A 14066-nucleotide genomic window follows, 5' to 3' on the forward strand; every position below is an offset into this window, starting at 1 on the left:
GCAAACTATTATAGCACGATATAAATTGCTGTTAGCGATAGGAAGATAAATAACTAATCAATTTTAAAAAATGTTTTTTCAGAAGGGAGGATACTGTGAATCGTTCACAGTTCATGCTTTAAAATATTAATTGCCTCAGTATCTTTTGGTATAGCAGCAAGTGGCAGATAGAGTTTTTTCAACATAAGATGTAAAAATATTTTTCTGATTAGTTTGTTATCTTTTAAACGCCAACAAGATGAAAGCCAAAACCAAACGAGGTTACGATAATAAATCGCATCGGCAATGCGGGCTGTCGTCTGCTACCGGGGCGCTCGGCTCTTTCATCATCTCCTAGCACGTATAGTGACTGGCGTCAGAGGTATGCTCGAAAGAAACCTGAGAGTCGAACCTGCTGTGTCGTGTTTTATTCACTAAAAGATGACCCTTACAGTGTGCTCCAGAGTACTTTCAGGATATAGACATCTATGTAAATTTACAGTAGTAAAGCAAACAACACCAACTAGCTCCGATTCTCGCATTTTTTGTAGTCAAGCAAGTCGCCTCGTCCAAAGTTATGATTTTTCAGAACGGTCAGTGGCATATGTTCTTGGAGTTAAGCGTTAGTATGCATAAGAAGTGTAGAATTGACATGAAAATAACAGTAGACATTATCATGTGCAGTGGTGTGTGTGTGAGAGAGAAAGAGTTATTCGGTTATCTGTCTTGTTAAGACTTATGTTTAAAAAACATTTCTCTTAGCTGTTTCTTATGCATAGCAGTACTGTTGGCATATCTGGCTGTCAGTAAATTACTATCATTTATTAATACACTTTGTAGCGGATGCCAAGATTAGTATGCCTCATTGATTGATAACGTATTTTGCATGCTAGTTTTTCCATGGGTATACTGAAACTTGAATAATTCTCCAGACAAAGCCACTCTGCATAAGAATTTTTCATAGAATACCTGTAGAAAAACCATTTTCTTCTGCATGGTCATTCCTGTATAAAATGTTTGCTATGTCTGTTAACACTAATTAGCAACAAAACTGTGCCGGCTAGATGACCAGACCATGTAGACTTCTGTTTTGCTTCTATAAGCCATCGTTAGTTACCTCCACTTCTCTTTTTATATGATTTTTAGTCTGGACATATGGTGTGCTGGACACTGAAATAAAATTATAAAAAGATATGCAAAAAATTTACATTTGTAATTTTTCTAGAATATTAAGATTATGTAGCAATATATATTGTATCATTGTCTATACATTAACGCAATCATCACTAAAACACTACATATGTGGTGAATAATTAAATATTTCATCATAGGCTATCATCTGCTAAGCTGATTGATGGAAAAGCCATTGCTAAAGAAATCAAGGATGAAGTCAAAGCAAAGGTACAAAAACTTAAGGATGCTGGAATGCGACCTCCACAGCTCACAGTTTTGTTGGTGGGTGACAATCCAGCCAGCACAGTGTATGTAGCAAATAAAATCAAAGCAGCACAATACACAGGTATGTTCACTCAAGTTACAGGTTTTCATCATTTTAATTTATAGAAATAATTTTTTTTTTTTAGTATTATAAATAGCAATTTCCCCATATGTTTGACATATTCAGAAACACGAACAACAATAACAAAATAAATGAACCCATAAAACATGTGTTTCTACTTAATATCTCTTTATTAAATTTGGCAGTCAAAGAGTTGCAAGTACATGTTTTCATTCTTAAAATGCAGAATTGCAGTCTAGACTTGTTTTAAATGACACAAACAAAAAAATGGGCCAGATGATGCAATATATCACTAGAGGCAATATTGGATGAGTGAAAACTAGTTAGCAGACTCCACTTGTGATCTGAATACATCACCTCAGTAAAGGACGTGTGACTAGACATAGGTCCTCTATCTGCCTTGCAACATGATCCTAGAAGGCAGTACCTGCAGTATCCTTTTCTCTGCAGGCTTTAAACTAAGCAGTTGTGAAGCATTTACGTAATAAGCAAAAGGACTGATGTGTATGCATGAAGCAATTGGGTAGCATTATAACTTGTCACTACTACAGTAAAGACTGTAGGGTTTGGATAAGAAATCTGTTCACAAGGATGACCACTTGGGGGTTTTCTGTAGGTATTTCAGTTATCACTTCATCTCCTGAAATCACATTATCACTTGACCAACCATTGATAGTGTGATTCAAGCTTGCATGCTATGTGCATGTGAGTAGGAGGGTGCATGTGTGTGCTGGTGTGTGTGTAATTCACAGATATTTTATGGAGGGTGAGTTTTGCTTTTCGCCAACTTCCTTTAGGTGTACATTGCAGAACCTGGCCGTGTTGGGATTCTGCACTATATGATCAAGCTGTTATCATTATTTGCTAGCTTACGTTTAGCGTGGACAAAGCAGCAATGTATTCAGTTATATCAATATTACAGATAAGCTTATGTCTTTGAAAAAAAACTGTTTGGAATAGTTGAAGGTGTATCTCACATCCCTTCTCTATGAGCTGCACTGGCTGCCAGGTCAAACACATCGATTATAAGATACCTGCAGGTATTGTATGATAGTTGCTACCAGTATCTACACAGTCACTCCTCTATGTGTTCAGCTACTGCTTCACTACCACCTGAGTCAGTCTATTTGTGCTAACCTTGTGCTGTGCTGATCTCCTCTCTGTAGCACCCATCGGACAAATGGCATGATGCTCGGTCTCCTCTGGCCTTACCGTTTGGAATTTTCTGCCCCTTCATCTTCAGACAGTGTCTACGTTAGAGGCTTTTAAGTCGGGCCCTGAAACAACCTTTTAAGAAATACCTTTTATAATCCATCAAATTCCTGCACATACTCCTCAATCCCTCACCTTTATCTATGAACTTTATTCATGTTTGTCGTGGTGTCACTTGTGTACTGTATGCTTGTGGGTTTTTTTTTTAATTTATGGCTAACTGTTAAATTGGTTTATAGTCTTTTGTCCATAGCACATTGAGTTAATCTCCACAGGGGTAAATGCACTCTACAAATTCAGTTATTATTATATATTGATATTACTTATGGATGTCTGTTTACTTTTATAACAACTTTAAGAATTTTCCAAAGATTTGCTCAGAGCACTTTTGCAGAAGTGATAACAGACCTATCTACATAAATGAAATCACAAACACCATGCACCTATATTTACTTGTAACAGACATGCTCACTTCTACAACAGACACACCTACTCATCCACAAAATAAATACAGACATTAATATTTTTAGAGAAAGTTAATAAATCAATGATTTAAATTTTTTTTTTAAAGCCATTAGTCATCTCTTGTGCTATCTTTCTGCTCCAAAGCAGCATGCCCTACCACTGATTGTTAAATTTCAGGTATTGAGAGTAACACAGTCAGACTGCCGATCAGCATTACAGAGCAAGAATTGTTGGCAGAAATTCAGCTCATGAACAGCGCCCCTTCTGTTGATGGATTGCTTGTTCAACTTCCTGTGCCACAACATATTCGGGAAAGGGTAGTATGTGATGCTGTAGCACCACAGAAAGATGTAGATGGTTTTCACATTCTTAACATTGGTCGTTTTTGTGTGGATGAAAAGTCATTTATGCCAGCAACACCAGCAGCAGTGATGGAAATCATTCGTAGAAGTGGTAAACACAATCTTATCTTGGTTGTCATAGATAGTTTTTGTATTATTTTTAAAAATTAAAGGACCATAATTGATAAACTTACTGGCTTTTTAAAGTTCATCATGTTAATACTTTTTTTTACTGTGAAGAATAACTCTTATGAACAATAATATTATTGTTGATGAAGTAGTTTAAATAATTAAGTAAAAGTGTAAAGGTCCACGTGACCGTAAATATTTTTCACTTGAATTTGTTGAGTTCAGTAAAAATTACGATCGTCAAAACTGTAAGTGAATCTTTTCTGTTCTTGAGTTACAAGCCTACAAACATCACTATGCACAGAAAGAGGTAAACCCTGTGACATCTGAAATGCCCAAGGATATGCCTAATTTTAACATGTATAGTTCTAGTTCTCTTGCTCACAGTAGCCTTCAAAACGTAAGCCTCTCCATGTATTCTTTATATCAGTGTATTTAACTTTATGTTTTGCATATAGTGATGTTTAAACTGCATATAGTGATGTTTAAAAGCCTGCAAAGAAAGTGGGATGGGAAATTCATATAAATTTTGGGGAAATATTTCTGAGATTAGCCCAGTCATTATAAAATAGTAAAGCGTGCAGTCTGATAGACCTTTAAAGTTGCCCCAGTAATGACATGAAAATGTAATTCAAAAAGTATTTTAAAAGCAAGGAACAGTTCATATTAAACTTGCAAAATAAGAGCTAACATAGAACAGGATAGCTGCATGCACATATGCTAGTTTTCTTTCTTTTCTGACACATATTTTGGTTGGAAATAAATTATTCTTGATATACATATATGAAGTTGTGCTTCTTCTTACTATCATTACCCATATGATACATGTATCTAGAAGGCTATTCAAGTTTGGTAAGTTTCTCCGAATGATCATTACCTGATTTTTTGCAAATGTGTATACACAATGTTTGTATGTTTTTGTGATATTTTCATAATTTTTTTAATTGGGTGATGATCATTAGTGGAAAGTTATTGAACTCAAATAGTGTGAGCATGTATGGGCGTGCATGCACACATAATTCATGTGCTTAGTAGGAGACAGAAAAGGGAACCCAATACAGAGGTGAACTGCCATTGTTTGTTCTTTTTTTGATTGCTTCCCTTTGTCCACCTTTTTTTTTTTCCTTTTCAACATAATCATTATTTTGAAAAACAATGCTGTGAGACTGACTGCAAATCTTCTTATAGTTTAAAGGTAACTTTTTATGCACAGTTTTTGTTAAAGATGCTCATGAAAAACTGGTTAAATCTAGAGGACATTTTATGTGGACCTTTTCTTTAGATTTTACTTGGGCAACTATGTTTCCCATTATATAGAAACCAGTGTAAATGCCAAATGAGAGGTGTAGATCACATAAAGAAAATTTTTCTAATGATAGTTATGCTGTTTAAAAATAAAAGTAAAATGAATTTAGGCTGAAGTTCCTATCACGTAGGACAATTAGGATTAAACCAAATATTTGAAAGCTGATCTTTAGTATTATCAAGCATCAAGGAGAGTTTTATGTGCATAAAAATATTTCCACATTAACGTGGTCTCTACATCAAGTGTCAAGATCCTGATAATACACATGCATATTGATATTACTTTGTTTCTGTAAAGCATTTTACAAATGGGATGGACTGGAACTGGTAATGCAAGAACAGAGAAAACAAAAATAAAGAGCACTTTCATAGAGAATGCAGAATAGCATTTAAAGATGATTTTGATATCATCAAGCTTTATAACTTTTTAACTCGGATGGTCACATTTTGCTTGTATTCAGGTGTAGAAACATTTGGGAAAAATGCTGTTGTCTGTGGTCGATCTAAAAATGTTGGTCTTCCCATTGCTATGTTCCTGCATGGTGATGCATCACATGGCAATTATGGAGGTAAGCTTTGCATGCCTGCTCATCCTTCTGTCTGTCTTTCATTCTTTTATGTTTTACATTGAATGCGTTTTTGCAGTTTTATTTTTCTTGTCTTTGTAAGGGCATCTGAAAAGTTCAAAGCTTTTTTTTATCTTTTTGGAAAGGTGATGCTACAACAACCATTTGTCATCGACACACACCTCCTGAGCAGCTTAAACTATTTACAAAGTCAGCAGACATTGTCATTACAGCTACTGGAGTTCCCAAACTGATTACAGCTGATATGGTAAAGGAGGGAGTTGTGATTATTGATGTTGGCATTACACGTGTACCACATCCACATGATCCTGGGAAAACTGTACTGGTTGGCGATGTGGATTTCGAAGGTAAATGTTAAACTCTCAAGGATGTGTGTAACAGCCTTATAATTATTACCAACATAAATTAGTTACTTTTTTATACTGATACATTTTGTTATGGGAAGCAGTAATTTTAACTAGTGTCGCTGACAGTGCCCCCGTGACAGTGTCTGGTCTGGCTAGGAAGAAATCTGGAGGGGGATGTTCTGGGCACACCTCTGTGATTAAACAGAATTTGTTTTGTAGCCTATTGTCCTGGGGAGCCCTGGGGTGCCCTGGGATATATTTTGATAACAGTATACTTAAGCTCCTTATGCAGATAATATTTTTCGATTTGTGAAGTTGTGGCTCTTCATCCTAGCATTCCTAGTTTAAGATATGCAAAACAGCCATGGGAATTCGACCACCATGACAATAGGAAACATCATTTGTTGCTCTATGCTGAAGGCTTCAGCTAGGCAGTGAGGCATTCAGCTATAGGATGTGCCCTTGTGAAGAATATGTAAGCTGGCACCATATGGACAGTCACCTTGTTGCTGTTAACTGTAGCTGTTGTGCTTCCCTTTCTTCAGGCATCAGTCCTGCATGAAATAATGAATGTGAATGATGCCAAAATTCATTGTCTGAATGTGTGTTAAGTCAAATTTTGAATGCTTGTGATATATAAATGGAAATTTTGATCAGAGAGAATTTAAAAAAAAAAAAAAAGAAAAATAAGCCAGCTTCTTTTTCCATCCACATAAAAACTCTCTGGTTGTGTCTTCTTTTGCATGACTGGCCCATCCCTGTGTTAACTAGTAATGTAATGTTACATTACTTTGTAAGAAATGCTAGGCTGTTTATATAGAAACAATATTTGCCTCTAAGACTGTGTTGTATCAGAGCTTAAAAGGGAGCAGGTCAGGTTTTTTCCTTTGTTTGTAAAAAGTAACTTGCATACAAATTTGTGTAATGGCCGATATTACCCTAAATTTAACCCTTATGGACAGTCATTTGTAATGCTGCATCTTTCATCTAGCTATGCTGAGTAAAGGCACTGTAAGAAGTGACAAAATGCATGTCAAAAGTTGTTTTATAGATAAACATATGCTTCAGGCTGTGATCAGTTAAAAGCTGCCATTGTGCAATTTTAGCCATTTGGTAGCTGATATTTTTTATGTTAAGGTGTTTCCCAAAAGGCAAGTCTCATCACACCAGTACCTGGAGGAGTGGGTCCAGTCACAGTGGCAATGCTGATGAAGAACACGCTGCTGGCCTATACAAAAGAAATCAAGTTTCCACTTCACAACTAAGTATGACCTACAGTCATGGCTATGCGAACTGTCTATGACAAAGAAAAGGGTGTACATGCTGGTCATGTCACTGCACAACTGTGTTTTGCCTCTTAGAGAAAAGTTGCTGTTGTCAACACGTGAAAGCTGCTTTTCTTGAATATTGTTGGTTACATTCTGAAATGAAATGGAGAGTATCTGAATTACACCTACATTAAAGTAAGAAACATAAATTTCAGTTTATAAACATTTTGAACAAATATAATTTTAACTTGGAATAATGCAGATGATAGACTTTCCTAAATAAAAAATTAGTTTTTTTGTGTTAAGAACAGGATATATTTGATAATAACATTTCAGCATATAGATAGCCGTTACTATTTTTTTAAGATAAAAAGTTTTTTTGTTAAATTGAGGCCTTATCAAGTTAAAGTTTGTTTATATTGCTCTTGCTAATAAATACATTGCTTTTATTTTTCTGTGCGCATCAATACCACACATGCATCTGAAAGCATTGCCGGGTAGAACCTTCACAAATATTGACTGATAACATACTTCGAAAACATTGATCAGAAGTGTACCAAAGAAAAAAATCACAAATGTAAATGTAGGCTGAATGGTAATTAAAACACAGCTTTCACTGATTCAGGAATTCATGTTAAGCATATTCATCTTTGCAGTGGCAACCTCTCTTCATTAAGTTCATGACTATAAAATGAAATTGTGCCATATTCAAGACTGTCATAAAATGTAGTTTTGTTTGCTTGTTTATTTTTTACAGCTTGTGATTTGAGTGTTAACAAATATGGCAAATATGGAAAGAACAAATGTCACCTTCCTTTCATTCTTCTCCTTGCTGATGTTTCTATCCCAACCCTTCACTCACAAACAACTGCAAGACCTTACCAGTAGACTGACTGACAGTGAATGCACATGGAATGGACACCAGCACTGATAAGAGTAAAGTCATAGTCTTTGGCAATGGTAAAGCAGATATCTACATGAGTACAGCTCAAAGAGGTAAACAGCTTACTTGTGAGGCACCCTCTTCAAAGACAACAGTTCCGTAACAGATATCTGCATTAGGATTGCAACATGGCTATGCTAGATGGGATCTGTACTAGTCACTCGCAGTACCATTGCTGCTTTATGGATGTGAAACATCGACTCTGCTCGCAGAGAGAGTCTAGGAATTCAAGAGCAAGTGTCTGATAAGGCCATTCTAGATCTTGCACAGGAAAGAAAACCAATGACTTTGTATGAATCTTGGTTGCCACACTCATAGACACCAGGAAACCTTACTTGCAACAGTCCAGCAATATAACCTGGTCTGATTTGGTCATGTGACCTGGCATGACACTGTCCAAGACTGTTCTTCAAGGTACCTTGGAGGTTGGTCGATGCTGTGGTGGCCAGAGGAAGAAGATTTGGTTTACAAACGTGGAGTGGACTGGTCAGCCTGTGCAGGACCTGATTGCTATCACCCAAGACAAATGTGGATGATGGGCCTTGTTAGCTGTCATGTCTATCTGTGTGCTCCGCTCACCGACCAGTACGAGTCAAGGGACATATTTCCTGGCAGACTGACTGACCTACATTCACTTTCTCCAACATCCACTGTAGTAATAATTTTTTCTATAACTGCCGTTTAAAGTATACTTCCTTCTGTCCATCTCTGTCATTTGTTTTCATGTAAATACATCTCACAGTTTGTGGATGTCTTCATAGATGTCAAACCATATCTTTCTCATGTATAGTGGTCTTCAGTGGTAACAGATCTTTGAAACTAAATGTCAATAAGATAAGCTAGAGATGCATATATACTTAATAATATCACTCTTGAACAAGACTAACAAATGTGCCTTCTGTGTATGTGTGTGTGTTTTGATGTGTGTATGCACATGCACCTCTTGATGATTATTGCTATGTAAGGAAGTGGAGTTAAAAGTGTAACAATTGTATGGGTGTTTGGGATACAACTTCATGTTGTTTAGTTCATGAGCTCCCAACAAAGAAAAATTTCCATCTCTGTTGCACAGAAATAGGCAATAACGATGTATTATAAAATGTTGGTCTTTGAAGATTACTTTTTTGTGATATGCTCTTATTGCTGCTTTGTTTTATTATTACAGGGACTTAAAGTTTTCTTGTGGTCATTGGTGACAAACCTATCAAAGCATGTTAAAATTAAAATAAATTAGCTTTTTCCATGTCTTGGATTCAGTGTGATCAAAAGAAATTGTTCAAAGAATCTCTATCTTGTCACGAACATGTTTTATATTCATATTTTTTTTATAAATGCAAATGTGTAGACAAGTAGACAGATAGACTGGCTTCTCTATTGTAGTGTGTATGTGTGCATGCACGTGTACTTGTGTGAGGGTGGGGTCAGATTAAGGACATCTGATCACTTCAGATGTATTAACGTTCATATTATTCTGGAATGATTCAAGCTAATTCTCAGTGATTAGTGTCTTTGATGTCTTTTTTTTAATGTTTAATAGAGGGATCTGTATTTTGACAAGAATTTTTGATAAAGAAATTGAGATAATTTAGACTAAATGTATTTCATCTTAAGAAGAAAAGGTCAGTCTGCTTTGCCTTCAAGTTCAAGGCCAGCTATTATTTATATTTTTGTGAATGATTTAAGACTATTTTTTACGTTTCTTGTGAGAAGTTGAAATCAATATTTCTAAGAATCTTTTGAAGTAGGAAAAATGAGAAAAAGTGTTACATAGTTCAGAAACTCAGTGTTAATGAAGGAATGTAGGTACTTGCTGGATTAAATGCTCATCATACTTAATGACTTCTAAAGGTGTGGCATATTGACTTTTTACATTCACTAGCATAATTAACTGGAATAATTGCATTTTTATACATTGTAATCATAATACCCAAATACTAGCTTTTTCTCATTTTTGCATTAATATCCATATGTTTGAGTGAACAACGGTGAGGGTGAAGGAAGGTGGATGTATGTTGGTGCACTCCCTTTTATTTATGCCTACAGCTACATGTGAGTAAAGTGAAGGAGGCAGAGCTGACTAAAACATTTCCTTATATGTCCATGTTATATAAAGCATCTTTTTGAATAGGTGCAGTTGAACCAAACTGTGATAAGAAATGAAAAACTGTCCTAAAAAAGCTATTTTTTAAAATAATGATCACAATTAATATATTTCAGGATCAGTTCACATACTGTTGTAGTCAGTTGTTTTCATATTGCTTATCTTCACAGTGATGTGAATTGCTTGTTGCACAAAAGTACATGGAACGGTTGCTTGAAAGATGGATCAATATGTGCTTTATATGAGACAGGTGTTTGACATGTGGAAGTGGTTGGAGCAGGTGTCTTTCAAAAGAAGAACTTTTAAAATAGTACCAAACTATTTTAAAGTATATGTAAAGATCACACCATCTATTTAAAGAAACGGCATCAGTATTAACACCTAATCCTCCTCTTTATCAGTAATGTAAATTTATAATCTGAGAGTATCTGTTTGTTGTTGCTTCACCATCTCTATTACAACAGAACTAACCTGTCATTTTCTTCTTGAATAAGCATTGTTTCAGTAAACAGTTTGACAACATGGAGTAGGAACTGTAATGCACTGCTGGCAGAAGATATCTTTGGAATGAATGACATGATAATAAATGAAATGAGACCAAGAGCAGCAGTAGAAACGCATATTCAGTTCAGTTTTCCTTTGCAGAACTGAAAACTATGGAAACTTGTTTGTATTTATGTCTCATATGTGTTTACCTGACCATAGCTTAGATTGTATAAAATTTCTTGATGTTCAGGAGGGACCAGGGTCATGTATTTGTTGCTAAACCTTACACTGTCGCTAGTGTTTACAAATAGAAGGACAGTTATTGAAATAGACTGAATTCAAAAAAGAGCGAACACAGTATACCATGGTTATAAGTGGATAGTGTTTATAGTAGACGTTCACAGTATTACACAGCATAATGTGTACTTGGAAGAGAATATTGCATGATCAAAAATTTTAATGGAGTGCAAAAGTAAAAAATTAATTTTTTCAGAAATATTCAAACCATTGTCACCTGTATAACTTTCTTGCAGCAAGAAAGTTTACTGTTATTTGTTGAAAATGACGCAAGATAATAATTAGATTGTGTAACTATTCCAGAAAGCTGATCTTGGTAATAAACCTACACAACTGTCATGTTTTTTTGAACAAAATGATCAGAACGTCACAAATTTACCTATGTAATTGAATTGATGGTGCTGATTTGATGTACTCAATTGACAGGAGAGCAGTCAGCTGTAATTTTACGTTTAGTGCAGCATTTTCATAGCAGACTATGTTATAAAGCCTGAATAAATTTGTCATTTTTTATGCATCAGGCTATCACATTAAGCTAGTGATGTGTGGCACCATTGCACCATTGAAAATGGAATCATTCACTGACGGGTCTGGAATCTCAAGGATATAAGAGTCGTGACTGATTTTGACCACATTCTGCAAAAGATTTTATGTTCCTGATGGACTGATGTTCAAATGTATTGAAGTTCACCATCTCTGATAGCATTTTAATGATATTGATCATGCACATTGAATTTATTGAACAACACTTTAATTCTTTTCTGTCACTCAGTGAATGTAGTGTGACATTTTGACATAATACTCATCATCTGCTCGCTTTTCCCACTTCAGTACTTAAAACCTCACAAACAGAAAACACAAGGACCAGTAAATTTCCACCTTCTGTTATGTAACTCATTGATTATAAATGCTGTGGGTTTTTTTTTTAAATATAACATGTGATATTTAAATGTTTTCATTAAAAATCTGATGAAGTGATTGTCAGTTTTAGTAACTCACCTGTCTTTATCATCTAGAAACGTTTCTTAGAAGCAGGTTAACGAACTTTTTTTATGAAGCCATAGTGTTCAAGAGTGATTAAGATCACATTTGACGCATTTTAAAGAAGCCTAACAAATTCTAGGTCTGTTTCCAGGTAGCTAAAGGTTAATGGCTGTACGTACATTATATACTTTCAAGCTGTTCTCATATATTGTTCATATTTTGTGGTGGTAAGTTTATTTTCTTTATATTCGTCATTTTCAAAGCTATTAGTTTTAGTCATGTAGACTTGTATTTTACAAGATATTGATTTTTATCCTTTCGTGTTGATTTGGATGGGTTTCTCTTGATTTTTTTTTAAAGTTTTTTTTAATATTTTATGTTTCGGTAAAGTGAGTAAGAGCAACGTTTGATGACTTAATATTGATGCTAGGTCAATGTCATTATCTATTAATGATGTGCACGTGAAAGACCGTGAGTAAGAGTAGATCTACTCGAGTAGAACTCGAGTTATTAATCCAAACCCAGAATTACGGGGCGCACGCGCGCACACACACAGTCTAATATGTCCCCAGCATGTATGGATTAGTAGGGAAACCTAAAATCTACAACAGAATACTGTATCTGAGCTGAAATAAAGATTTGGAAAAGGGTGTTACATTGCTCTTGATTCAGTGTGTAGGTGCGTGAGACGTGTAGAGGAGACATTTCTGTGCTTCAGATTTGCGCACAAAAAGTAAATTATCGCCGACAGACTTTCGTGAAAATGTCGGTGTAGCCGTTGGGACCCGCTACCTCTGGAATGCACAACCACAATTGTTTATTCATACAGCACTACTTGCTAGTCCATATTAAGAATTCAACAAATCATGAATCGGCGTGTGGGTAAAGTGATGAGGCACGTGTATCGGTGTATAGATCACCTGCACCAACCACCCAACACGCCAATTCAATTATCAACAGATGGTCATAAATATCGGGTTCCCGTACAACCCTGTGCATCTGCAACATTTAGCAAGTGCTGGTTGTAGATAACAAGAACTACTTGCCATTTTAAAAACCGCCGAAAAAGGATGGTTAGAATGAATTTTTAATCGCTTTCAAATGGGAGTAAATGTCAACTAGTGTGCACCACGGTGCTAGACGACTGCCGTCCTTGTGTTGCGATGCTGTTAATGTCGACATGGCAAAATGGAATGATATCGGGTGTTATGTACGCTTGAGCTGCCTTCCCCCTCACTTCACCCCCCTTTTGCACGTATAAAAGTACACCGGCTCACGCATTCGTGAGCACGAGTGAGTTATCTGCCTACAGGGCAACACCACGCTGGTTGCCGCAAGATTTCACACAGTCGATAGACAAAAAGAAATCCTGCATGAATGAAAAAAGAATAGGAGTGCTTTTTTTCCCAAAGGTGATGACAATTAGAAGTTTTATGAGCAGCTGCACGACACACCTGCCCCCTGCACTCATTATTCACAAACACTTGAAAATACGGCGATTATAAAAATACCCCCAGCTTCCCAACATATGGACGCTAAAACTCATTGCCCAAAAGCTTAAATGAAAAAAAAAAAAAAAAGAAACTGCAATGAAGCTCCTTTAGAGATGCACCAGCAAAGAGGAACAATTTTTCGGGGAGTGAAGTGTGCCCGTGTCTGTGGTTATTATCTCGTAGCGTGCAGAAGGTGGTTGGAGTGGTGTTGGTGGGGTGGAGGGTAGGACCTACAGTCGAAGTGGGTGTATATCGCAGTAGGTGTGGGCTGAATGGTACACAGCACTATACCCAGTGCTAGCAAGTCTCGCACACCATCCTGAATGGTCTTTATACCTCGAACCCATACAATTCTCCACTCGCCCGCCCCTTTAAGGACTTCTTAACTGAACTCGTACCCACACAGCGTCATCCTCGCTCACATACATGCGCCCCAAACCACTGGATCCCTATGTGACCATCACATGAAAGGTTGCCAAATATTGTCACACATTCGACTGTGTGTCCAGTTAAGGTCCGTCAAAGATCACTTTGTATAGAAGACTTTCTGCCAGATTCCACAGACCTTCCTCCTTCCTTCATTTCCTTTTTTGTGAGCGAACGAGGAAGC

General features: G+C 36.3%; 2 protein-coding genes across 2 annotated transcripts in view; one reads left to right on the forward strand and one right to left on the reverse strand.

Moving 5' to 3' along the window:
• The window catches only part of LOC112575003 (RUN and FYVE domain-containing protein 2-like), a 50358-nt gene extending 47030 nt beyond the window's left edge, over positions 1 to 3328 (reverse strand). Inside the window, exon 1 of the mRNA XM_025256487.1 lies at positions 2636 to 3328. The gene's annotated coding sequence lies outside the window, so the exon portion shown is untranslated. The remainder of the gene's footprint in view (positions 1 to 2635) is intronic.
• On the forward strand, positions 35 to 12615 carry LOC112575041 (bifunctional methylenetetrahydrofolate dehydrogenase/cyclohydrolase, mitochondrial-like). The gene is made up of 6 exons (XM_025256553.1): positions 35 to 572; positions 1311 to 1498; positions 3353 to 3628; positions 5412 to 5519; positions 5663 to 5884; positions 7022 to 12615. The coding sequence occupies exons 1-6, from the start codon at positions 421 to 423 to the stop codon at positions 7147 to 7149; spliced, it is 1074 nt and encodes a 357-aa protein (XP_025112338.1). The 5' UTR covers positions 35 to 420; the 3' UTR covers positions 7150 to 12615.
• Positions 12616 to 14066: the final 1451 nt, after the last annotated feature.

Source organism: Pomacea canaliculata, linkage group LG1 (genome assembly GCF_003073045.1).
Source record: "Pomacea canaliculata isolate SZHN2017 linkage group LG1, ASM307304v1, whole genome shotgun sequence".
NCBI lineage: Eukaryota > Metazoa > Mollusca > Gastropoda > Architaenioglossa > Ampullariidae > Pomacea > Pomacea canaliculata.

Bases quoted from the DNA above. Each gene is read 5' to 3' on its own strand.
- LOC112575041 (XM_025256553.1), top strand. From the start codon at position 421: ATGACCCTTACAGTGTGCTCCAGAGTACTTTCAGGATATAGACATCTA. The intron at 573-1,310 runs GTCAGTGGCATA...ATTTCATCATAG, and splicing joins AGTTATGATTTTTCAGAACG to GCTATCATCTGCTAAGCTGA. The intron at 5,885-7,021 runs GTAAATGTTAAA...TTTTATGTTAAG, and splicing joins TGGCGATGTGGATTTCGAAG to GTGTTTCCCAAAAGGCAAGT.